This window comes from Lontra canadensis, unplaced genomic scaffold (assembly GCF_010015895.1).
Source record: "Lontra canadensis isolate GAN:19392208 unplaced genomic scaffold, GSC_riverotter_1.0 scaffold109, whole genome shotgun sequence".
Taxonomy (NCBI): Eukaryota; Metazoa; Chordata; class Mammalia; order Carnivora; family Mustelidae; genus Lontra; species Lontra canadensis.
The window spans coordinates 2354128-2380150 of NW_022631103.1; the positions used below are offsets into that span (position 1 = coordinate 2354128).

Consider the following 26023-nt stretch of genomic DNA (forward strand, 5'->3'; position numbering starts at 1 on the left):
GCAAATGGGTTCCTTTACCTCCTCGTTGCATGGACTTCAGGCAAACCGTTCATCCGTCTGAGCCTCAGTCGCCTCTACTCTAACATGGGGACACTTGTCCAAAGATTGTTTTCAAGCTTAAATGAAACAACATTTTACCCACAGCAAACCTCTCCTCTGTCTTTTATCTCCATGTACTCTCTTGATGGGTTGTGCGGAATTGCTCAATCTTGCAACATACGCACTCTGACCAACCCAGAGGCTTTGCGGCAATAGGAGGGGGTTGCTGAAATCCCAGCACACCTTGGAACATCGTCTGCTCACTCAGCAAACCGCGCGGATAAGAAAACCCCACGCTCTGGGGCATGTGCTGATTATCTGCAAAGATGAACACTCTCCAGCCCCACAAAGGCATGTGCCCTTACCTGACTCACGGGACTTGGAGGGATAATGTAAAAGGCTTTGTTCTTCCCAACATCAAAATTCAAACCCAGCCACGGCCACGGGCAGCACACTGAGCTTAATGAAGCAGTGGGATGAACTAATATGGCAAATCGTATAGCTTTACTACCAATATGGCCCACATCACGCTAAATTACGGCACCAGACGTGATTGGACACACATCACAAAAGGAGAAGTAGTTCACAGAATGGTAGGAATTTTCAAGGCGACATAATAAGAATCTCAAGAGCCAGCATTTAGGGGAGATGCTTGTGTTTTGTCATTTTCTTTCTCCTTGTGCAGATCATCCTCCCACCCCGGCCCCACCACGTGATCACCCCTGCAACAAACACTGACTGAGTACTTACCATGTTCTGAGTGCTGTGCTAGGAACTCGGGGCTAACGGTAGAGACAGAAAAATAAGCCAAAACCGATAGGAGAACCATGGCAAGTGTGGTGATTTGAGTACGTGCAGGGTGCTAGGGAACCCCTCACAAATCGAGTTGAAGGAGGCTTATCTCTGTCATAAATTCATTCATTCACCTGCTTATTCATTCGCCCACATTGCTGCATCCCTACATCTCTCAGCACCGTGCTCAGTGGTAGAAATGACGTGGTTGTTAACAAGACAGGAGCGGTCCCTGCCGTCACAGGACTCCCAGCCTAATGGGCGACACAGAGGAACAAAAAGACGACTAAAAATATATAACAGTGAGCAACATGAGACATCTGAGAGCACGCAAAAGAGTCATGACCTGCAGCTGGGGGTCAGGGGCGTGGACTGTAATGGGGCACCAAAACATTTCCGAGGACAGTAATACTGAACTTGAAACTAAAGGATAAGTGGAGTTAGCTCTGAAAAGAAATAAAGGAAAACGTATTCTTCGGAGAAGAAACAGGACTTGCCAAACCCTTAATAGGAACAATCGTATGGTATAATTAGGGAAATGAAATTAATTCAGTTGTGCCACAGAATGGACTATCACTGCAGAACAGCATGGAGAGATGTGACCAGAGAGATAAGGAGGTATTGGACCTGGTGCGGCCTCTGGGACACCATGAGAAGCAGTGTGGATGTCACCCTGGGGGCACTCGGAGCTGCTCCCTGAAGGGTCTGAAGCAGAGGGGAGACGTGATCAGATCTCCAAGTGTCCAGAACAGCTTCAGATGGAAAAGACTGAAAACCCGCAAACCCCTTAGGAGGGGTGTGAGAACAATACAGATGGCAGATGAAGGCAGCCCGGACTGTCCTTGGGAGAGGAGCTATGAGGAGAGAGCATGGACAGCTTTGGAAGGCATTTAGGAGGTCACAGGGGCTCACAGTCAGCGATTAATCGAGAATCTTATGAAGCTCAAAACGTTAAGGATGGTGGCTCAGACAAATGGTTGTTGGGTCCTAACCAGGAGTTGGCCAAGTGAATAGACAGATGGGAAAGAGGACCCAGGTAGAAGGAGCTGACACATAGGTGTCACAGAGGTGAATTCTGGGAACTGAAGCTTGGTGCGGCTCGGGGTAAGAGAAGGCCAAGTGACAAAGACATGGGGACCAAAACTCAGATGGCTTGCTTGGGGTGTTATCCTCTTTGGTATGCTGCTGGGGTTATACAACACATTCAGGGAAGAAAGGGATGTGAAGGAGGGCTTGAAGAAAGCCTGACTTCTTATAAAGGAACCAGTTAAAGTGAAGCCCAGAACTAAGTCACCAATGAAACCTGAAATGAGTTTGTCTTCAGGGAATGTCCACAGTGAGTGATGTGTCCTGTAATAAATTCAAGACCATGTGCTCGCAGAGAGTACAGAATTCTCTCCCCACCACACATCATATGATCTGACAGCCAGTCCTACCATAAAGGACTGGACTTCTTGACCCAAAACAGTATTCCCTCCCTCCCAAGCCCTTCAGCCCCAGAGCTTTATGGATCAACCTCAGAGAAATTGATGTCATCATATAATTAAATCCTGGATTTTGAATTTCCAAAGCCTGCAAATCACAGAGTCAGGAGAGAACAATTAGCACACCAAGATCCAAAACCCTGCCAAGGCAGAATGGTGCCATAAATCTGTGTGATGTGCCTCATCGGTTTCCGTGCCTCCCCTGCCAAAAAAAGAGTGCAGCCCCCCTGTAATTCTGTCGGAACCACCAGCCTCCAGCATCAAGGCACAGGGCAAACCCAGACCATGTTTTCAGGGAAGACCACACAGACATTAATGTCTGGCAGACCCAGGGCTTTCCAGCTTATGCAGACAAACCACGTGACCCAGAGCAAGTCTCTTGATCTTTCTGAACGTTATTTTCTCATGTGTTCCATGGGGCGATGTAAGATTTGGGCTGCTTGGGAACAGTTTATCTAAAATGGTTTGCACGCAGGAAGCACAACACAAATGATGGCTATTAATAAACATTTATAGCTTAACAACACAGTCCGTTCTCCTTCGTATTTCCTGTCCACCTTGCCCATTATTATTGAAACAAGCATCCATTGGAAGATGAACCAGTTCCTTCTTCTCAGGGATACCCCCAGGTGCCTCTGGAGGAAAGGGCACCTTCTACTATTCCCTGATGTCATACAGCACTAGGAGACGTGCTGCCTCTCGGGGCTGAGTGAGGAGCTGGGGTGCTGGAGGGAAAGGGAAAGTTCCTCAACCTGGGTCTATGTACAGAGAATTGTGTTGGGTGCTGTAGGTTTATTCACTCGTGTAATCCTCATGATAGCACTTCAAGATAGGTGCTCTTGTCCCTGTTTTATGGATGAGCTTTAGAAAGTTAGAGTAGCTAGCCTGAGACATGCAAGCAGACGTCGTGTCAAGTCTTAAATCAAACTTAAGTTCATCCGCGTCTAAGGCATGACCTCTTCCAGGAGTCTTCAGTGTAAAGAAGAGGGAACAAACCCACCAAGAGGGCAATCCCAAGAAGGTTAAGTTGTCTGCAGTCTAAGGAGCTGGAGGAACACCATCCATGGGAGCCATTCCTGGCCTCCAGCCCTGCCTCTGCCACTACCCAAAGGAGTGACCAGCGCGGCAAGTCCTTCTTTCGAGAAGCTCATCTGTGAGCAAGAGGCTCCAGCTAGCCTCCGAATGTAAATTCCTTAGAACCCTTTCTGTTTCTCCATTTCTAGATAACTTAACTCAGGTTTCTTTTAGAATATTGTCTTACACGTGTTTATGAAGATGAAAACTCACTTGCTTTTAAGTCCGAAAAGCCATGAAAAGAGTTTAAGAATTTTTTTATTATGAGGAACGTGCCATATTTTAAGGAACAAATATGAGTGTGGGGTAAAAATAAAACATTAACTTTTGAGTAGTGATAGGATGAGAATGAAGCAAAGCTGCAAAGCAGAGAACAGGTCTTTTCAAGGAGGGGATGAGACTATAAAAATCAGAAGGGCCTCCTGAGGTGGAAGGTCTTCAACTACATAAACTGCCTGCAGTCAGGGTCTCCTTTCCAGAAACTTCTCTCTCCCCACAGAACACTGACTGCCGGCAGGGCTCCTACCGGGGCTGGATAAATTCTTGTGGACAAAAGACCTCATTCGTTCATTAATGCTTCCTCCAGGTTTCAGATTTGGTTGCCCAGGTCTAATTTCCGCCTCCGTTTGGTTCCTGAGGAAAAGGAAGCTGGAAAAGCGGAAGTGGCCTGAGGCAGGAGCCCCGGGCTAAGGTCTTGACAGATGGCAGACAGCCTCCCTGCAGGGCAAGAGCAGTAGGCAGAGGCAGGGAAACAGCAGCTCTGCAACCACAGGCATCATAATAAGAATTTTTTTAATTAATTACCCCAGTCCCAAGGATCCAATCAGATGATGAATGTGATGGCACTGTACAAGCTCTTCAGGGGTAAGCCCTAGTTAATAGGATAGTTTCCAGGGCTAACTGACCAAGTGAAGGATGAGAACCCCTATGGCATTACTGAAACCATTCGTTAACCAAAACTAACCAGAATTTTTAAGACATCTCTCAATAGGGACGCCTGGATGGTTAAGTCGAATAAGCAGCTGCCTTTGGCTCAGGTCATGATCCTAGGGTCCTAGAATCAAGTCCCACATTGGGGTTCCTGCTCAGTGGAGAGCCTGCTTCTCCCTCTGCCTGCCACTCCCCCTGCTTGTGCGCGCTCTCTCTCTCTCTGATAAATAAATAAATAAATAAAATTTTAAAATAAAAAGATTTTTAAAAAAAAGAAGAAAAAAAAAAAAAGAAACTTCCCAATAGTTCACACAGCTACTAAGGCACACAGCCAGGGTTAAAACTCAGCTTGCTGGGGCTCCAAAGTTAATGCGTGTGCCATATGACGACCAACTTCTAGACCCATCAGGGCTCGGATGCTCAGGGCCGAATCTTTTAGGGAGCAAATAAGGTAGCATTTTGTTGTTACTATTCTTTTGCTAACTAATGATCCTTGGACATAACTCTAATACATGGAAAGTGAGTAAGTTTATTTGTAGGTGTTTCTAGAAGATCAGGAGACAGTGCTGAACTCTGATCTCAGAAGGAAAAGGGCAGAAAAACCAATGCTAAGCAGGCAGCTGCCATGCTGTGGCTCTCACGATGGACCTTCACCCACGATGCCCCCCTGCCCCGCCCTTCTGGTAAGTATTATTTGCATACGTGCACGCACACACACTCATTGAGACAGGGCTCTAAGAGGCTAAATAACCCAGCTCTGGTTACACAGCAAGAGGGAAAAGAATTAGAATTCAAAACCAGGTCTGGCTCCAAAGTGAGTGCTCTTTCTACCACCCTCGGCTGCCAGGTGGCGCTGATTCAAATCCCCGGGCACTGTCCCCAAAGACTTCTGCACCTGCTCACCTGGGACCCTTCCTCTCTCACAGTCTTCCACTGGGTGGCCTGGTGTGGGGTTTATAAATAACCAGAATCACATCAGCTTTCTCCCCCTTTGATGGCAGGTAACGAACCTGAAAATCTACATTCCCATCCTCCATCAACTCCACTCCTGGAATAGGCACCGTTGGACAAGCTGCATGTGTAGCAACACAATCCAATAAAAATGAAATGAGGAAAACAACTTTATTTCTTACTACATTTAAGTCTTCCTTATTTGAATTGTGAATACTCCAGTTAAGTCTCCTATAGGGCCTCTCCAGAAATGCATTTTATGGTGAAATATGCCCCCAGGTGACTTGTGTTGGAAACTCTCTGACTTCCTTTCAAAAGCCTGGGTTAAAGAAGCGGGTGATAGGTTTGTGAGAAATTCTAAAGGGCCTCTTAACTTTTCTTTATGCCACTCTCACTCTTGATAGATGACCCATATTGTCAGGTATTCTCTTTTAGGAAATAAAATATCTGCCCCAGGAACCATCTAAATCTTGCCAAAGGGGCAAAAACACCCCCTCTAGTCTATAATATCACGTAATAACATGAGAAATGTACTTATGATATAATGTCAAATAACAAAGCAGGATATGAAACTGTATGAATTAGTTTGATCTCAACACACATCCTGAAAACAGTCCAGAGCAGTTATTTTTGAATAATTGGATTAGGAATGCTTAATTTTCTGTTTTAATTTTCAGTTAAGAGAATATATACCTTCTAAAAAGTCAAATAAAATTACTTTAAAAAGAAAACCATTTTTTCAGAAAAGGGCTTAAATATCATTCAGTATTTCCTGAGCACCAAAAAAATCACTGTATGAAATTAAAAACTTTAATACCAGGCACGAAGATTCTTCAAGAAAAGAAAGTTATATGCTAATCATGCTGATGAAAATACATATCAAAATCCTAAGTAAAATACCAAAAAATCAAATCTATACATAGAAAATAAAATATCATGAAAGAGTAATATTTACCTTAGAAATGAAGTCTAGAAAAATCTATCAGTAAAATCCACTGTGATATAAACTGAGAGGAAAAATATGTATAATCATTGAAATAAATATAGAAAGAGCATATGGCAAAATTCAATGTCCAAATTCAGGATTTATTAAAAAACAATAACACTTCCAAAACAATAAATGAAGAAGAAATAATAAAAAAAAAACTCTAGTAAAAATTCAAATATCACAGTTACAGGAAACTTAGAAGCACTTCCATTAATTGAAGATCAAGTTAAGAATACCTCCTATTACTAAATATTGTACTGACAGACCCAGCTAATGCAATAAGACAAGAAAAAGAATTACTTAAGGATCAGAGAGGAAGACATAAACCTACTTATGAGGTTCTATGTTGCCTCCATAGAAAATCAAAGAGGAATTGGAAGAATTAGTAACAAACTTTAGTAATGCTTTATATTCAAGAGTCAAGATCAATAAATAAACTGTTAACATTTCCATTTAAAATTCTACATATTTTGGCTCAGTCAGGAACATTTGCTTAATGGAATACTTATTTTTCCACAGGGAAAACTGAAGAGTAAGAAATAAATTAATCCTGTTAGGAGCACATTCTCTCTCTTTTTGAATGTGGGTATGTGCTTTCATGAGCCAGAGAAGTCGATCAAGAACACATATTGTTTATCACTGTTACATAGCTAAGAACAATTGTAAAATCTTACTTTGGGACAAATCAGCTATATAGTTTTTAAGATCCCTATGGTTCTAGAATGGGTAAGAGAAAACAGTATTATGCTGATGATGAAAATGAAGAGGAGGAGGAGAAGAGCACAGAGGGGCACCTGGGTGGGTTGGCTTAGTCGGTTAATCGGCCACCTTTGGCAGGGTCCTGAGATCAAGTCCCGCATTGGGCTGCCTGCTCATTAGGGAGTCTAATTCTCCCTCTCCCTCTTCCTCCCCACAACTTGTGGTTTCTCTCTGTCTAGCTCAAATAAATAAACAGAATCTTAAAAAAAAAAAAAAAAAAGAAGAAGAATACAGAAATGGGAGAAGAGAAAGAGAAAGGAAGAGAGGAGGGAAATGGAGAGAGAGGACAGGAAGAAAGGAGATAACAAGTATTAAGGAGAGAAGGATAAGGAGAAAAGGGAAGGAAAAAGAGAAAAGGAAGGGGAAAAACACACATAAAGGCTCTTTGTTAGGGCACTTGTGTGGCTCAGTCAAACTCAGGTCACGATCCCAGGGTCCTGATATCACGCCCCAAGTCAGGCTCCCTTCTCAGGGAGAAGCCTGCTTTTCCCTCTCACTCTACCTCTCCCCCTGTTGGTGCTTGCTCCGTCACCCCCCCTCCACTTTCTCTGTGAAATTAATGAATAAAATCTTTTTAAAAAAGGCTCTTTGTTGATCCTTTAATAAATGCCAAGTACTATACTAAGTATTTAATCTGTCTTATCTCAATTATTCTTCATAGTAAGCCTCTGAACTTTAATATAATATCCTTACTTATAGGAGTGAAGACAGATGCTCAGAGAGGTTACGTAACATTCTAAGGTCACACAGTTAGGAGCTGGCATAGCTATAATTTGAATCTAGGTCTGCCTGTCCAGACTCCATGGTACTGGCCACTCACTAGGAGATATTCCTTGCATTATGTATTGAGCTGATTTTAGAGTCCTGTAAGACATGAAGATGAGGAGGTTCTAAAAAGTCACCTTCATACTCCCATCCCAAATCTTCAACTAAGCCAAAGTTCTGAAAACCTGAATCCTCATTTTAGAAAGCTCCTGGTTTTGCATTTTAAAATTAAGAATGAAAAGATATTCAGTAAGATACAATTTTTAATGCATTAAGCATTCAAGAGCACAAGTTTAGTGGAAAGGTTAAATCTGAAGCAAAAATATAACTTGTCAGTTTTCACTGAAAAAGCATTTGAATTCTAGTGCATTATCATGCTCTGCAATCTTTTTTCTCCATGTAGCAGTTCTCCCAAGACCTGCTCTCTCACTGATTTGCTTTCCTTCTATTATTCTTAGACCATGATGCATGAAATACAAGGTTTACATTAAGTTTTAGCAAATAAAATGGGCTGCTTCCAAAATATTTGTGTTTCAAATAAACATCCAAAGCAACATTTACCATCCTTCCTGAGGTTTTGGCTGTCTGGGAACTGCCTGTGTATTACATTTATGTCCCTTGTTTCCTATAGAGTGTCAGACAAATGCCATCACGAAACATGACGGGGCAGGCACAGCAGTGTCTCAAACGAATCACTGCTTATACAAAGCAACTGAGTGCATCCTGGTTTGCAAGCCCATATTGACAGATTTCAAGACCTGAAAGAGAAGTCTATTAATCGTCCTCCGTGCAGCTCAGAAGATGAGGGAGAGAAAGACAACACACAGCACGAAGTCGCTTACGCCTAATTGCAACCGGGAGACAAACATCCTGAAAGGCATGGTCATAAAGCCATGGGACCCAATTCTCCAGAAAACACGGAGAGGGTGAGAGTTACTTCATTACCATACTATGCATGCCAGTCCTCATTAGTAGGTGTCTATGTGCCCGCTCAGGGTCAAGCACGTTCTAAGTGTTGGAGTTGATGGGTGAATGAGAGGTTTGGCTCTGCAGGAATGCTTGGTCCAGCCGATAAACAAAAAACATGGGAAATTTTGAATAAAGTGAGATTCTAACAAAGTGCTCCTGCAGCAAAACAAACAAAAACAACTAACCCAGTGCGGGGAGGAAGGAAAGACTGACCTGAAGATTAAGTGGGAGCCAGCCTAGAAACAAGCAGGGAATGACAAAAGGATTTTGTGCTAGATTAATTGTCCAGGGGTTCCCAAAGTCTGGACTCTGAAACAATGGCATCGGTACGATTGGGGAATTTGTTCTAAATGCAGGGGTGGGCCCTACCCCAGACCTCCCGAACCCCAAAATTCTGGGGATGAGACCCAGCATCTGTGTTTTAACAAGCCTTCCAGGTGATTCTGGTGCTGCTGGAATTTGAGAACTTTGGAAACCTGCAAAAATGAACCCCAAGAGACAGAATGCCTGGAGGATAAACAAGGTTGGATAAGGGGGGGGGTGGGAGGATTAGGCAGAGAACGTTGCTCACTGGAGGGATGGGTAGAAGGCATACCAGGAAGGGTTTTATATGTTAGGAAAATAATTTTGGATTTTACCCAAGGCATAATGGTGAGCCATTAAAATATACACTGCGAGTACAGAAAACAGCAAATAATGCTAGCGCCCATTAAAAAACATATGCCATCACAAAGACAGTGCTATAAATCATTCCAGAGATAAAACACTGCACAGATAAATAGCCAGTAAGAAAGGAACAAATCAGCCCTACCTTTCTTTCTGGAGTCTTTCTTGGCGCTGGTTTTCACAGCTACTTGAAGTTCTGTCTCAGTTGACATCCTACTAAATCCTTAGTCCACTTCACACAGATCCCGGGCCTCGGCCAGGCTCATGGAGGACTCCTCTTCAAGACAACGACTCCTCCCTTCAGAAACAACGCTCCGAGCTGCACATCTCATTCACTCCTTCCGAGCGCTGCGAATCAAGCCAAGAGAATGTTCAGAATCATCACCCTTGTGAGGTTCAACAGAAATTAGTCGGGGGGTGGCAAAACAGACTGTCAAACATACAAAACCAGGAAAATCTTGGTCTCTGTGTACAAACTGCTCACTCGATGTCACCAAGCCACTGACAGGGTTTGTAGCAAAGGGAATGACAGGTCTACCTGAAACATGGTCTCTCAACCTAGGTACATAACTCGACATAGATCTCTTTAAAACTCTGGATTTCCAAGGACAAAACCCAACTCCTTGTTTTCCACGTGTCTTGCTTTCAAGCAGTAGATGCCATCCAGAAAATACAGCAAAGGAGTATTTCCTGAGCAACCCCATGGAGACATTTCCAACAACAGGGCACCCATCCATCAGCCAAGCTTGATCAGAGCCATGGCAGCTAAAGCAGATGATAGGGAAGTGACCTGTGGTCTCTCCCTCACTGCCAGGCATCAGTGGGGACATGGAGTTGACATACAATTGGGCTCCAAGGGTAAGGCGACAAATGGGGCTGAGAAACTTTCCAGCCAGCCAATTTTTATGTCAGCTTTTTCCTCAGCTATAAGAGCAGACAAGCATTTAATGTGGGGAGCAAAAGAGAAGAAGCAGGCAGCCACTCATTCCATTCTTTCTTTCTTTAATAAATATGCATCGCACATTACTAGGTACTATTAAGTCCAGACTCTGGGCTGGGAAGAGAGGATAATGATAATAATGATAATACAACCACTTCAATTACAGCTAGTATTTACTATGCACTTACTCTATACTTTGCCCTCAGCTACAGATTCACATACATTATCTCATTTGATTTCAGTTAAAATGAATGAATGTATCTCCTGCGTCGAGTCAACCATCTTTCCCAGTGACCATCTATCTGAGAGTTACATCGGAGAGTTCAGTTGAAAATAAACATTTCACTAGTTATCCCATTTTTAAAGAAAATGAAGATAAAGCTGCTGGAAATGGGTCTTTAAACTGCGCAAGCCCATTCTGAGCTCATCCCACAGACCCAAAACGGTTGAATCCAGAAAGGCGGACCCTGAATGCCAGTTTCTGCTCAAAAAGAACAGTAAACCAAACCTCTCAATCATGACAACTAAGGAGGGTTTAACTAGGTCTAATGTAAAAGCCACATAAAACTACAGGAAGGCTTTGTGCATTCTAGATTCATCCATGTTGTTACAAATGGCAAGAGGGTATAATGCTGAATGAACTATGTCAGAGAAAGACTAACACCGTGTGATTTCACTCATATGTGGAATTTAAGAAACAAAACAAAGAAGAAGAGAGGCAAACAAACACACTTCTATATGCAGAGAACAAACCAGGGGTTACCAGAAAGGAGGTGGGGGAGGGGGGCATGGGTGAAACAGGTGAAGGAGGTTAAGAGTACACTTAACTGTGATGAGCCCTGAGAACAGCTGAGTCACTCCACTGTACACTTGAAACTAACAGAACACTGTGTGTTTATACTTAAATAAAAAGACAATAAAATTAGTAAAATTATAGGAAGGCCCGATAATAGGGAAATTCTCACCTTAGCCAAAGATACTTGGTCTATTCATTTGTTAAAAAGCGATTTTTTTTTTTTTTAAATGATGCTGGCCCTGAATGATGTCTCATCGATAGGAACCAAAGCTACAACTAAGGAAAATGCAAAACTGTCTTCCTAGAATGGGGTCCGTGAAATCAAACACAGAAAATGGAAACCTTTCCTGCCACCCTTGTGCCATCTAGCTGCACCACGCCACTAACCCTCACCCCCACTTCCCGACCTCTCCCCTGACAGAAGACGACATCCCACAGGAGATGACAGAGATGACAGAGCCACAAAGCCCTACATAGACATAATTAAATTTTTTTTAATAATATTGATCATCTCATGGCCACAGCCAGCGACAAAGAACCTACGACAAGCCAGGCCCAAATGCGGGCTCATTCACGTCAAGAGACAGCTACCATGCAGCCACCCTAGCTAGGAGTGTGGACTCTTTATTCCTGTCCTCACAGGTGCTCAGTCTAACGGGGATGTCAGGCAGGTAAGGGACTGCAGGACACACAACCAGAACACACACACACGCAGACACCAGGTACACTGGGACACAAAGGAGCAAGGACTCTCCTTTGCTTGGAAGAGTCACTAAAACTTCTCAGAGGTGGGGTGCCTGGGTGGCTCAGTGGGTTAAAGCCTCTGTCTTCAGCTTAGGTCATGATCTCAGGGTCCTGGGATCGAGCCCCGCATCGGGCTCTCTGCTCAACAGGAAGCCTTCTTCCCTTCTTCTCTGCCTGCCTCTCTGCCTACTTGTGATCTCTGTCACATAAATAAATCAAATCTTAAAAAAACGAAAAAATTTTCAGAGGAGGAGCCCAATACTGTGGGGTCTCAAAGAATGATCCTTACGCCAACTGGATAAGAGAGAGGACCAACAGGCACTCAGTAAGTCCATGTATAATAAATGAAGGAACGGTTGTTTCTGGCAGAAGGATCAGCTGTGCAAAGGCATGGAGACTGGCAACGAACAGCCCAACTAATAAAAGGAAATCTAGGGACGCCTGGGTGGCTCAGTTGGTTAAGCAGCTGCCTTCTGCTCAGGTCATGATCCCAGCGTCCTTGGATCGAGTCCCATATCCAGCTCCTTGCTCAGCGGGGAGCCTGCTTCTCCCTCTGCCTCTGCCTGCCATTCTGTCTGCCTGTGCTTGCTCTCTCTCCATCTCTCTCTGACAAATAAATAAAATCTTAAAAAAAAAAAATAGGAAATCTAAGTCTGATAAGGAGGCAATGTACCTCCTCCCGTCTCCAGTTGTAACTTGCACTGCTACCTTTCTCTTCCTTCAATCTTTCTTCTCGAGTCTGCCCTGACATTCTACTGACCCTTCAGGGTTGGGTTCAAAGTATTGTAGGCAGAAAGGTTTTCTGATCTCTCTATTCAACGGGATTTCTCCCTACTTAGGCTACAATCCGCTTTTTGGCCAGCTGCCTAGCTTCAGCCACCGATACGCAGCGTGATATTGAGGAAGTTACTCAACCCCCTCCTTGCCTCAGTGTCTCCATCTCCGTAATGGGAGTAACAGGAAGCCACTGTGGAAATGAAGTGTGACCACACATGTCACATGTCACACGCTTGGAAGAGTACCTGGTACCCCTTCTGGAAAGCGCTTAAAAAGGATGAGGCGCCAATCATTTCCTGTGTTAATAGCTCAAGGTCATGTGGCAGTGCGTGACCTCCGGTCCATACTGTTATTCTCCCTGTACAAAAGAGGAAACTAAGGCAGGTTAAGTCTTCCTTGTAAAGACACTGCAGGAAGAGACAGACTCTAAGATATTTCCATTGTGCTGGTTTTGCACACAGTAGGTACCTAACACAGATAACAGAATGAGCTGAAATATGTATATTTTACCCAATTTCAAGCCTTCTTATAAGTTCCCATATAGGGGCACCTGGGTGGCTCAGTGAGTTAAAGCCTCTGCTTTCAGCTCAGGTCATGATCCCAGGGTCCTGGGATCGAGTCCCACATTGGGCTCTCTGCTGGGCTGCTCAGCAGGTAGCCTGCGTCCTCCTCTCTCTCTGACTACTTGTGATCTCTGTCAAATAAATAAATAAAATCCTTAAAAATAAAAAAGTTCCTACATAAAACTGGATGGGAACTGGGCTGTGTTTTCCCCTTCAACTTCATAAAGCACCATACAGCACCTCTCCCTATCCCGTGGATATCTCCAACACTGCTTGTTCAACAAACTGGGACTGTGTTCAAGTGTTATAAAGCATTGCTTGTGCATTTCTGAAGAACACCCTGATATCAATAATGAAAGGAAACCAACATTATTGCAAATAAAAACTTCAATAAGGAAGCCACAGTAAGGAGAGAAGCTACCACAGCCTGGGTCTTGGCATCCCCTTTAATTTTCCAAAAGCCAGAGGTTGGGAAAAGGCTGTGAAGTAACTCCAAATTATTTAGGAAATTCGTTTCTTTGTAATCAAGGAGATTAAAGTCCCCCAAGGGCCAGGAACCATGTGACAACTGAAATCATTTTTCCCCAGTAAAAGCTGTGAAACCCTATCAGTTAAATTCAGACTCGCCTAGAATTGTGAAATGCTTCAATAATGTTTCTTTGCTCCACACAATCTGCAGTAATTTAATATTCCTGAAGTGTGTCAGGTTTTTTATAATGAGCTCTTCAAATCTAAATGTGAATTATGTAACATTCCACTACAGGCATTCTGTCTAGGGCCCTGCTTCTAAATGTAAAATCCTGTGTTCAGTGAGTTTGGGGGGGAGGGGTTGTGGGGGTAGTTTGTTGGGGGGGAGGCAAAAAAAAACACCAAACAACAAAGCAGAGAAAACACGTAGGCCTTAAAAGTGAAGAAGCAGCAGCAGCATAAAGGTCTGAGCATCCGTAACAGAAGAAACACACACTAAAACCTATTGTAACACAAGCTCGTGCTTTCTCTCCCCCACCCATCCCCCTCATAAGATTCTACTGTACAACAGCCAGCATTGAGGCGGGCCCGCTATTTGGCAGGTATGCTACTATGAACTTCTTTTATTCAATCTTTCAACCACTTGAAAAGTTAGGTCTTACTATCAGTTTTCATTTAACAAATATAGGAAAGCAGAAGCTGGTCGGTAGCTGGTCCACGGTCACACGGCTCTTAAGTAGCACAGCACAGGTCAGGGTACAAACTACTCTTCTCCCCACCTTCCCTCCCCACCAAGCCTTCCAGATGTCCATCAACTGGCCAGTGGAGAAACAAAATGTGGTCTGTCCATGCAAAGGAATACTATTCAGCCATAAAAAGGAATGGGGTATTGCTACATGCTACAATGTGGATGGCCTGTGACAACAGGAGGGCCGAATGAAAGAAGTTAAACCGAAAGGGTCACACAATGTATGATTCCATTTATATGAATGATCCAAAACAGATACCTCCATAGAGAGATGGAAAGCAGATCAGTGGTTTCAAGGTACTAAGGGAAGCAAGGAAGAGGGGAGGGGACTGCTTCATGGGTACAGGATCTCCTTTGGGGGTGCTAAAAAGGTTTGGGAACTAGATAGAGGCAGTGGTCACACAACATCATAAACATAATAAATACCCCTGGATTGTACATACTGAAAATGTTAATTTTATTTTGTGTGCATTTCACCTAAATTAAACAGAAACAAAACAAGAAAACCTCCAAGCCACGTCCCACATCCAGCATGTCTCTTGGTGATATGCTAGGAACACTGCAAATTCCGGTCCGAAAAGATAACCTGGACTTAAAACACAGATGAAAACGCAGTCTTCCCAAAAGGCAAACTTTGGGATTAAAAGCTGCATGCCACAACCTGCGTGTTTGGGGACTTAGGCATTTTAATCGCTTTGTCCAAACTATAGAGCACCCAAAACAGGTTATTAACAAGGCACAAGAGTTTGTAACCATCCAGATGAAGAGCCTGTTTCCTCATCGGTAAAATGGAAAGACTACCCCCAAGGATGTAATATTTGGAAGATTAAAGAGTCATACATCTGCTTGTCTTTACATAAAGAAAACACAGGATAAACAAGGCAGGGCACCAGGATGTCGTTTTACCACACAGGGGCATCTGGGTAGGAGAACGACCAGGTGATTGGGTGGAAAGATGTGGCAAAGGATGATACTTCTGAGTCGAGGTTTTTTGCATTATTTCCCCCATTTGGAAGCCCACTGTTCTACACACTTGAAAAAAATTAAATTAAATGCACAGGGGTGGGAAGTGAGGGAAAGGTTCAGACTGGAAGTGGACTGAGACAAATTAATCCAATTGTATCAAATTAACATCACAAACAGTCTCTAAAGGGGTGAGAGAGAAAGAACTAATCCAAATAATTTATGAACACAGAATTTCACTGTTTACACTTAGTCTTCGGCAGGGCTGTAGCAGGGGGAGCTGCAAACACCCCCCAAATTTCTTTTATTGGGCTTTTGGGGGGGTAGTGTTTTGGGCAAATTACAAAACTATTTTAGATGTCCTACAGTATTAAATGAAGGGGTAAATTCTTTGATGTTCTTGGGAGCCCAGTTCTCACGATGAAAGAGGAGACATTAAATTATGGAAAGGAGGAAGCCAGGAAAAATACGATGGGGATAGACTGGAAATGAGAGATTTCCGGCAAACTCATAATTTATGAAATACGCATCCATCTGTCTATGTATGTACACACACATGCATTTATATGCACACATCTCCTAGCCCTGTCCACTGAACAGGTCCAGAAGCCAAGACACCCAAGGAACAACATGATCCCTAACACCTGGATTTTGGTTTTTTACTACCGTTCCCCAGTAAAAGGAACCAGGGGTTCTTGGAGAACTGGCTGATTTCAGAGCTGGGGTGGAACCGATGAAAGATGAGCCTGAAATATCTCGTTATTCCAGCAAGGAAGGAAGTGCTCAAGACAAGCACAAATGACGGGAGCATGTTACAAGGATACAGAAGCCATCTCGGAGGTGCAGTCATTGGCCCAATCTGGAATAATTTATACACCAATGTCATTTAAGGATGGTAATAAATAATAAACCACTGGGGGGGGGGAACCCAACAATCCATGAATCGATACTGATAACCGATAAGAGGAGGAAGGAGGGAAGGCTAAGGCTGTCTTGCTTAGGGTAGAACAGGTACTATCTGGGATATACAGAGGGGGTGTGGGGCATAAAGAGAACATTTTGAAGTCGTCAGAATGAGGCTTAGTTAGGCAAGAACCATCCATAAGTGGTAAATCCAGGGAAATTTTAGATGAGAAGACATCTGTTGGTCTTCAAGTGTCTTCCCACCTATTGCTTATAGTTGCAAAGGGAAAATGTGTGATTGCACAATGGGAAATTGCACAACACCTCGATTAGGTTCTCCAAGTGAACAAGCAGGGACAGATGGAGATGACGGAACACCCCCAGCAGAGTACATCACTACCATGTAGCATTCTGTCCCAGAATCTAGTAAATCATGCATTTAAAAATTAGGGGGGAGTAGGGGAGTGTATCCTTCAAAAATACAGTAATAAAAGATAAAGGGAAGCTGGGGAAATATCCATAAAGAAAATACATAGATATAACAACTAAATGCAACACCTTAGAAGATCCTGTGCTAGAGGCAAAAGAAATACTATAAAAGGAATTACTGGACCAATGGACAAATTTGAATATAGATGACATATTAGGTAAAAATAGTGTATCAGTGTTATTTATTCAATTTGATAATGTTCTTATGGTTATGGATTAAGCATAAAGGACAAAGATATGTGCACCTTACATACACTTGTATGTATCATATACTTGTATATGTACATGCATGCGTATGTCTGTATGTATCCATATCCACAGAGAATACACAAATAATACAGCCCATGGGATAAAATGTTAGCAATAAGTGAGTCTAAGTAAAGGGTATGGCAGTTTTTATAGTTCTTAAAAGTATCATTTTTAAACATTTTCCTGTAATTTTGAGGTTATTTCTAAATTCTAAAAAAAAAAAAAAAAAAAAAAAATGTTTTTAGGAATCCCAGCTCAGACCCTGGCACACAAAGGTATGTCACAAAGCCAGTTCTGGCCTCACTTTTAAGTTCAGACCCATTCCAGCTCCCTAGATGGCATACTTTCTAATTCCCAAGGCTAGCTGAGGTTAAAATTAGTTTGTGGCTGTCAGTTCTTATTAGAGATTCCAACTTCACCTCAGATCTGCCCAGACTGCCTGACTTGGCAGAAGCCTCTGGACCAAGGTTGTTTGGAGCAGGCCTTTTTCTTCCCGAGCTCTGGACATCCTCTTCATACTTGCCCTCCGTGCCAGGAATTTGGCCACCGAGACTTTTCCTCTACCTGCCCCAGAGATCACTGCAAGCTCCTTTCATTACTTGGCCAACGCCAACCTTCCCAGCATCCTCTTCCTCTCCATCTGTGGGGCTACAGATTTAGCCCGTCAGAACTTTCCCTTTTTAAAAACATATGTCAAGGGCTACCTGGTCTGATCTAGCCCATCTGGAAGATGGCAAAAATTTGCTCATTCTGCACATGGGTTCTCTTCAGGGATAATAAAATTAGGAAAGGGTAATGTTTTGCTGGAACCCAAAGACAACATCTATTAAAAGCCAAGAACAAACGTTACAGGAGCGTTAGCAGAAGGCTGGTCAGGGAGAATGCACCCTCACTACTGATGAAAGACCACCATCGCCACAGCAAACACAGAGCCACCCCGTCTTGACCAAACCCTTCAGAAAATATAATGCACTGGCTTTAAAACTCTGAAGGCCCCCAAGTTCATAATTAACCACCCTACCATAGACCCACTCAAGGCAGTTTTGCCACACAGTGTGTGTGAAGGGGCAAAATATCAGAGGTCAGAGACCTCTCTTGGCCTGTGACCTCATCTTCCTTCTGTGTCTTGTTGGGTTATGTTTATTTCCCACTATAAGAAAATAAAAAACAAAAAGAATTTTAGCTTACAGAAAGCGTTCTAGAAAGCCATTCTCTGTGACAGAACAAAATAAAGTAATGAGGAAAAGTAAGTAAAGGGAAACAAATAATTGGAAAAGACGGTGAGGGGAGAAACTAGGATAGAGCCCCAGAAAAATCTGTAAAGTTGCAGAAGAGAGGGTATAAAGCTGTCTATGAGATTACTAGAGGCCAGAGCAAAGAAGGAAATGTGATCAGTGACCAGTTCTGAGTTTCACAAGGGTCATGCTCAAATAAAGCCTTTTCTTTCCCCTTTGAAACAGAAATGGGGAATTTTTGAAAGGGGAATTTTCATAAAAACAACACTGTGTGGTGTCATGGACATCAGCACTGTCTCTACAAAAAATTGAACAGGGAATTTTCAGTGGTCCTTAATTTATGCTGTAAGTATAATACTAAAGCATAATTTAGTAGTATTGCTTTTAAATAGAGTCAAAACAATGTGACCCAAGTCATTTTAAATTCTCTATGAATAGAGTATGATCTCTGTTTTTTAACTGAAGTGAAAAATAAATAAGTAGGATCTTACTCTACAGCTATCTGGTGGTTTGGCTTTTCTTAGAATTTTCTAGAATTAAAAAATTAATAATATAAATGGTTTATCAGTTTACTTATCTATAAAATGGGATAGTGATGGGTATCCCTCATGGAATTAAGTGAATGGGAACACATGAAAGTTATGTGAAAACACTTTGGGGAATATAAAATTCTATGTTCCAGAGGGCAAGCACTGTTATTTTTCAGGTATCAGTCAACCTTCAGCAAGGGGATGATAGGAGGCACACAAAATGTATTTCTTTGATTAATCAAATTCAAAGCTAACAAAAGTCAGAACCAGGTTTCAGCAATATTAATGGAATTTATGTGACAGCAACAATGTATACTTAGGAACATTTCATTTAACTAATGGATCACATAGTTTCATTAAGTTTTTATTGCACCATGGAAAGCCATTACATCAACTTTTAAGAGTATCAGAAAAAAACAATTGTATAAACCTAAAATAATCCCATTAGTGTTTTCATTATTTGGGGCCCCACGTTCAGCCAACCTCTAAAATTCTCACCTTCGACTCTACAAAAACATGAGGGGTGAGGACCTACAGCAGGAAACTGTCCCGAGGCTGGGATGAAATCATGCCAATTCTCCCACCGATCACCTATATATCATTAGGCACGTGAGCTACTTAACCATTCTGAGCCCCAATTCCTTCATCTGGAAAAATATGGAACCAGCGGGGCCCACAGTCTTCAAACAGGGAACACGCAGGCCAGGGAGTGCTGAAGAAAGTCCCCGAGGGTGAAAAATTCACACTCTGCCATAACTATTGAAAACTATTTTTATCTTTAAAAAAGGGGGGGTAGCTTATTACTTAAATTTGCAGATCAACAGCACATGTATGTAAATTTATGCATAAGAATCCATACCCTGGTACAGGGTGCAGGCTTCAAAAATTATTCACTGATGGGGGGCGACGACCAGGCAGGTGGCAGGTGGCCGGTGGCCACTAACGGCGGTCTGGTGGTAGCGGCTGATACTGTTCAGATCCCTCCAAGACGATGCTAGCCCAGGAATCACACCGGGATTGGAGGCAGGAAAACAAGGAAGCAAGCCGGGGGGAGCCTGCGTCAGTGGACCCAGTAAGTTTAAAAGCTTACGCTCTTCAAATTTCCTTTCCAAGTGTGTTCTAGATAAATGAATCTTCAGGAAAAAGGAAGCAGCAGCAGCAGCAGCAGCAGCAAATACCCCAATTCCTTCAGCACACAGCCATTAATTCACAGTTTCTAGAAATCTAATCAATTCAACACACATTTCCTTCGCACCTACTGTGTGCACAGCAGCCCCTGTGCTCCACGCTGGCAGTACTGAGAGACACGTCAAGGCCTGGCGGCTGCCACACCCTCCTAGGGCCAGGCACTGGCCTCAGGTGGCACTCACTCCTCTTCCCCAATACTCCTCCCAATGGGGCACCTTCTTTGGGGGCATTTTGGCCAGGACCCGATTCCTCCCTTTGACCCCCTTAGCCAAATGGGGAGGCAGGCCACATGGTTTATTTGCTCATCACAAACTGAAAGCCCTCCTCTGTCATCCGTGGTCCCTCTACCTCGTTTTTGAGGAACAGAGAACTCCCCTAATTCCCTGGGGTCTTGCGGGAAGAAAAGACAAGTATTTAATGAGGCCCTCCCGGTGAAGGGGATTTTAAATAAACAAACGCCACATCTGGCAGCTTCACGTGCTGATTTACCTGAACTATATATATACTGCCGTTATTTACTCTCCTTTCCACAGGTTACACTTCATTAACTTCAGAGCTGACAATGGGGAAAGACAGGCACAGGGGCCCGCCACCTGTAAATGGCGAGCCCAGCGGGTGTGCACTTTGTCCCCGAGCGGCCCAGTCTGCTGGGTGGTCCCAGGGCTGGGCTCCTCTGGAAGCTGGCACATCCCAGCAGCTGTCCGGCTGTCCGGCTCACAGGGGCTGTCAGTGGGCTCCTCCCGGGGCAGCCTTTCCCATGGCTGCCAACAGGTGCCACCTTCTCCCCGCCCAGAGAGCCAAGAGAGGGGTGGCGTGCTTTCTCCTCTCCCTCAGTCTTATTTTAATTCTTCTCTCTCTCTCAAACACCACATTTTTACCACCTTCCTTTTGAGGGGGGAAACAAAAGGGCCCATCATCTTCCTTTGCTTCCTAATGATTTGCTAGTTCAATCTCAATTACCGTAAAATGGGATACACGGATGGCTCAAATTTTCTCCACAAAAGGATCTGCACTTGACTGGAAGCAACCCAATTTCCACAATTATCTCCCTCACAAAAAGCACACACAACAGTGCTAACCGTGGGGCTATGTTTTCCTGAAGCCGTAAATAGGGATGGATGCGCTGACAAAGGAGCTCTTTTTGGTTTGTTTCCTGATTTGTGAATGTATTTATTTGAACCTTCTCACAGACACATAAAAATTCAATCACACTTGGCAAATACTGAGCAAATCACCAACACGGAAAGCTGTTTCCTCTCCATGCAATCTCCTCCTCGCTGTTAAACCCTCCATCCTCCTCAGAATGGCAGTCCAAACTCCCCTCCACGGGGAAGGCTTCCAGGACGGTGTGTACCCTTCCCTGTGGTACAGCAGCCTCTACGGAGGACAGAGGCAGGACAGAGCAGAGGCTCCCCAACTTTGTCCCACACTGGCATCACCTGAGGGGTTGGGGGACTACCAATGCTCGCCTGCCACCCTGAGACTCTTACTCAACTGGTGTGAGGGGACACCTGTCCACTGGGATGCTTAAAAGCTCCCTAGGTGGTCTGAATGCTCGCCAACATCTGGGAAGTAAAAGTGTCTTCAGGGCCAAGCATGATCCCACTCCCTAGTCCCTAGGTTTGGGCCCCAGACTGAACCCCCAAGTCTGAATGCATTCACTGCAAAACAGGAGGACCCTGAGAATACACACACCTGATGCAGGGCGGGTACCATGCGACAGAAGCCACCTAAAATGCTCATCATGTGTTGATAAGGGCAGCGGGTAGGTGGGAAAATGCCCCCTGCCCGAAGATCTCCATGACCTAATCATCAGAATATTTAGGTGATTTAGATCCTAAGAATTTGTGCTTTTGAACAGATGAGGTCTCGATGAGATCTGTGAACTAACGAGACCCCGGAGACACCCTGCCCGTAGCCTGCATTTGGGCTGGATGAGAACCTTTGGGGGGCAGAGGACGGACTGGGGGAGACGGAATGGGCCCCGCAGATATCCACTCCCTATTCCAAATCCCAGCTGACTGCACCAGGAGTTGATTCCTCAGCCAAGGACGATCCAACGGCTGACCGCGCAGCCACGACTTGGCCTGGCAGGGAGAGTTAGAGCCAAAGCAGAGGTGATAATACACACATTCTCTCTCTCTCTCAAGAATCTGATCGCATTAATACAGATTCTGCCCAGCGGCGATGGGACCAGGAGTGAAAAGACGCACAGGGAGAAGCCAGGAGGCAGAAAGGGAACAACTGAGCAGCCGGGATGAGCGAACCCAAATACAGATGGACAGAAGCCACCAAGTAGAAAAATATCCATATAATTAAGAGAGAGAAACAGATCATCTTCAGTAGAAGCAGTCACTGAGGGAGCCCCATGGCAGGGAGAGAAGGATGTCCTGTGCAAAGGCAAGAAGAGAACCCAGTCCTGAGAGAGAGCCAGGATGGGTACTGTTATGAGCTCTTACCCCCTTCTCTTGGAGGCCACGGCAGAGAAACTCCTCCCTTCCTCCCTGCTGTGTGTGGTCTGACAAGGCTGCCCATCTCCTTCCTAGGATGCCCTATAATGAAGAGCCTGAGAAATACTTACCAGTATCTCTCACCTGAACCCTTAAAGACATCATGATTCATACTGTGACAAAGACAAAAACAAAACAAAACAAAAACAAACAAACCAAAAAAACCACATGAACATCACAGTCTCACAGACTTGGCCTGGGTTTTCAAATCACGGCTCCATGAAGTCCCAGATGTGTGACCTTGGGCAAATCCCTAGACGTCTTTGAGCCTCAAATTCTGTCTCTGTAAAGCTGGGAAACCTTACCCCTAATGGCTGCTGAGCAGAATACTTAAGATAATGTACACAAATTGCCTGGTACTACAGGACGCAGTCATTACACATTGTTTGCCTTCCCATCCCACGATTTCATGTGCATTTAATTCTTTGGGAGGAAAAGGGGAAATTTTCTGATATTTCCTATACTACATGCCTATTAGTTTTGCGATATCTGCCTGTCAAAATGAATCAGGAAACAATGACCTAATAAAACTCTTTCTGCTAGGATATGAAATCGGGTATGCTGACATAACCTGACCTTCGGGCTCCCGTCTGGCATGCCTCCCCAAACTCCCAGCTCGGGGGCTCCTCCTCACTCGGACTAAGGGCTACAGCCACACCAGGTGGGTCAGACCCCAGAGCACGCCTTGGTCATGCAATGCCGCACCTCCTCGCCTCCTCTAGCTCAGCCCGCACTCCTACACCGCACCGGTCAGTTGATGCCAAACTCAAAATCGAGGACCATTCCAGAGAAGTCAGTAAAGAGATCATTAACACAAGGTAAGCTGTGTTTGAAGGAAACCCCATAGGGCACTGCAGTAGCCCATGGACAGGAGAACAGAGCTGTTTGTTCCCTTCTCCTGGGCCTGACGGGGGAAAGAAAGGAGAGGTGACCAGAACCAGACAGAAAGTAGAGAAAGTTGCCTTGAAAGGAACACTGACCTTCAGCCTAGTATGATATAGCAGGCCCCAGTCAACTGTGCCAGAAGAATGCCAAAAAGAATAGAGCATAAAGACTTCACTCCCCTCCTTCCAGCCCCTGGGCCTCCTGCTGGGAGTCAGTGCTGGCTACTGGGAGAAGAGGCCAGGGGTGGGTCAGGCAACCCGTGGATACTGTCCACACAGTGAGCCTTCTGGAGGAAGGAGGACAGGGAGAGAAGAGGAGGGATGACACCTAGAAGGGCAAGCAAAAGAGAGCCAGCGCAAGGTCCAAGGGAAGACCCCCCTCCCCATGAAAAATGTCGCCACGGCCCATATTCTTCAAAACTCCTCAGGAACCTCCCAACTCCTGCCTCCTTGTGGCAGCAGAATATGGGAGGGTGAAGGGGGAAAGGAAAACAGAACCGACTGTGTGCTGTGGTCTGTGCTAAGTGTTGTACACGCCTCATCTCATTCATCTTTACAATCTGGGAAGGCAAGGAGCATTACCCCCATTTTGTAGCAGCGGAAACGGAGGCACAGAATTGACGAAACACCAGGCCCAGGTCCCATTTAGAACCCGAGTCCGCCTGACTCTGAACAACACATTTCCACCAAACCATCCTGCCTCGCATAAGTCATCTTTCTGTTATCCACCTGTATCTTGTCCCTTCATGAGCACGAAGGCTCGGAGGCCATGGACGGTCTTCTATTTCTCTCACACATCCTCTTGCCCTGGCTATACGGATGAGATGCAAAAAAGTCCCACAAAAACAAACCGTGAAATAAATAAAATCACAGAATCTTTGAAATCCCCACAATCCTATTTTTCCTCAGTTTAAAAATAACCTGTTTTGCCATATATTCAGAAGCTTCTCTTCCCTCTTTTAAACAGACCCCCCTTTTTTTTTTTTAAACACACATCTCATATGGGGATTCACAACTCATCACTCCCACAAGAAATACCCCCAGGCTCCTTGTCTATTCAGTCAAGCACTTGGTAAATTTGGAAAACAGTTTAGATTAATTTCTGCTGCCAAGTACGAGGATGCTGGGTAGCCTCCTCCTAGACAAAGTTTTACAAGAACTGTTATGCTCATTTCCTTAAGCACACCCAACAAGATTTTTTGAAATGGGCTCTGGTTAAAGTCTTTACAACTAATCAGGAACACAACAAAATGCTTACTAAGACAACTGTGGCCGTTCTGTACATCCACCCTACGTGAACGGAACGTGTGAGTTTTTCTAAAAGCCCTCAAGTGCCTTCCTGACATTTCAGCATTAATTCCGTTTGCCTTCTCTTCGGGGTAGCAATGGTGAGCTGGTGTGAGCTCCGTGTGGAGGTGGACGCCTAAGGCCCAAACAAGGGGCTGCCTCCGTTCCACACTCACCTCCCAGGCTCAGTGATGGGAAGACAAGACTCCTTAGCAGAGCCCAGCAGCAGTCCAAGGAAAGGATCTCCAGCTTTGCTCAGGAGGGCTGCCTTCATGTCTCCCTTCCGTCCATGCATTCGTTTGACGTTTCCTTCCCAACGACCCTCACAGTTCCATAAGTCCCTTCCTTTCTGCACACTCATTTCGTCTTCCTAACAACCCAGTAAGTAGGCCTGTCATCCCTACTTTACCATGGCTGGACAAGGACAGGAGATGGGCCACAAGTTTCTCAAGCTAGAAAGGGAGGAAAAGAGGATGGAATCCATGTCTTCTGGATGCTAAATCTTTTTTTGTATCTTGCAAATACCTGACTCCTGATTCTGTATTATGTTTCCTTATAGATCACCAGATCTAGGGTTAAAATTCTATCTTGGGGAGGGGAGTAGGGGCCAGGATGGGGAGATAGTGAGAGGGCAAGCTCTGTTGGTAGTACATTAGTGGGTCCCAACCCACCCCTGGGGGTTCCCAGCTGGCAAGACCACACTTCTTACTCTATGTGCTGACTCTAGGCCTCTCCTCTGTTCCCCGTCGGCTGAATCTCTCTGTATCTTTGCGTCACCACCAGGAGCAAGGACTGTGGGGCCACTGATCCTAATCATGATGTCTTTCCCCAGGAATGATGACCTTCAGCCTTTGGTTATTCAAATTTACAGCCTAAATTAGGAGTATTCTTGAAGGATACAAAGATCAAGACAAAGATAACAGAATTAATACTCATTGGCTTCCAAGAGCCAAACTGATACATGAATTACTCCTGATTTTTGATTGGATATAAAAAGTGAGCTGGTCTCGATTAGGTCCCCATTAACTAGGCCACCACCTAGTCCTGCAAACAGTCATTCACCAAACACCTATGATTCTCTAGATATTACCTGCTAATACCATCCTAGGAGGAAGGGATATATGATCAGAGGAAGCATGAAAGGATCGCTTCCCCCAGGAATTCCAGGTGGAAACACCCACAAAAAAGCATAGAGTTATAAAAAAATGGGGATATCAAATACTCCTTTGAAAAACTTCATGAAAGCTACATCCCTTCCCCAAGTTCAAGAACTTAAGACATAAGGTGGGGGGAAAAATATTCAAAGGTGAAATGTAAAACCAATATTTTAAA

At 44.3% G+C, this 26023-nt stretch overlaps 1 protein-coding gene across 6 annotated transcripts in view; it reads right to left on the reverse strand.

The window, feature by feature from the left end:
* DAB1 (DAB adaptor protein 1) overlaps positions 1 to 26023 on the reverse strand; it is a 784414-nt gene that overhangs the window by 259645 nt on the left and 498746 nt on the right. For all 6 annotated transcript variants that reach the window (XM_032839738.1, XM_032839737.1, XM_032839734.1 and 3 more), the window contains one exon: positions 9563 to 9765. In XM_032839738.1, the coding sequence (XP_032695629.1) occupies positions 9563 to 9629 (67 nt within the window). In that variant the 5' untranslated portion in view covers positions 9630 to 9765. The remainder of the gene's footprint in view (positions 1 to 9562; positions 9766 to 26023) is intronic.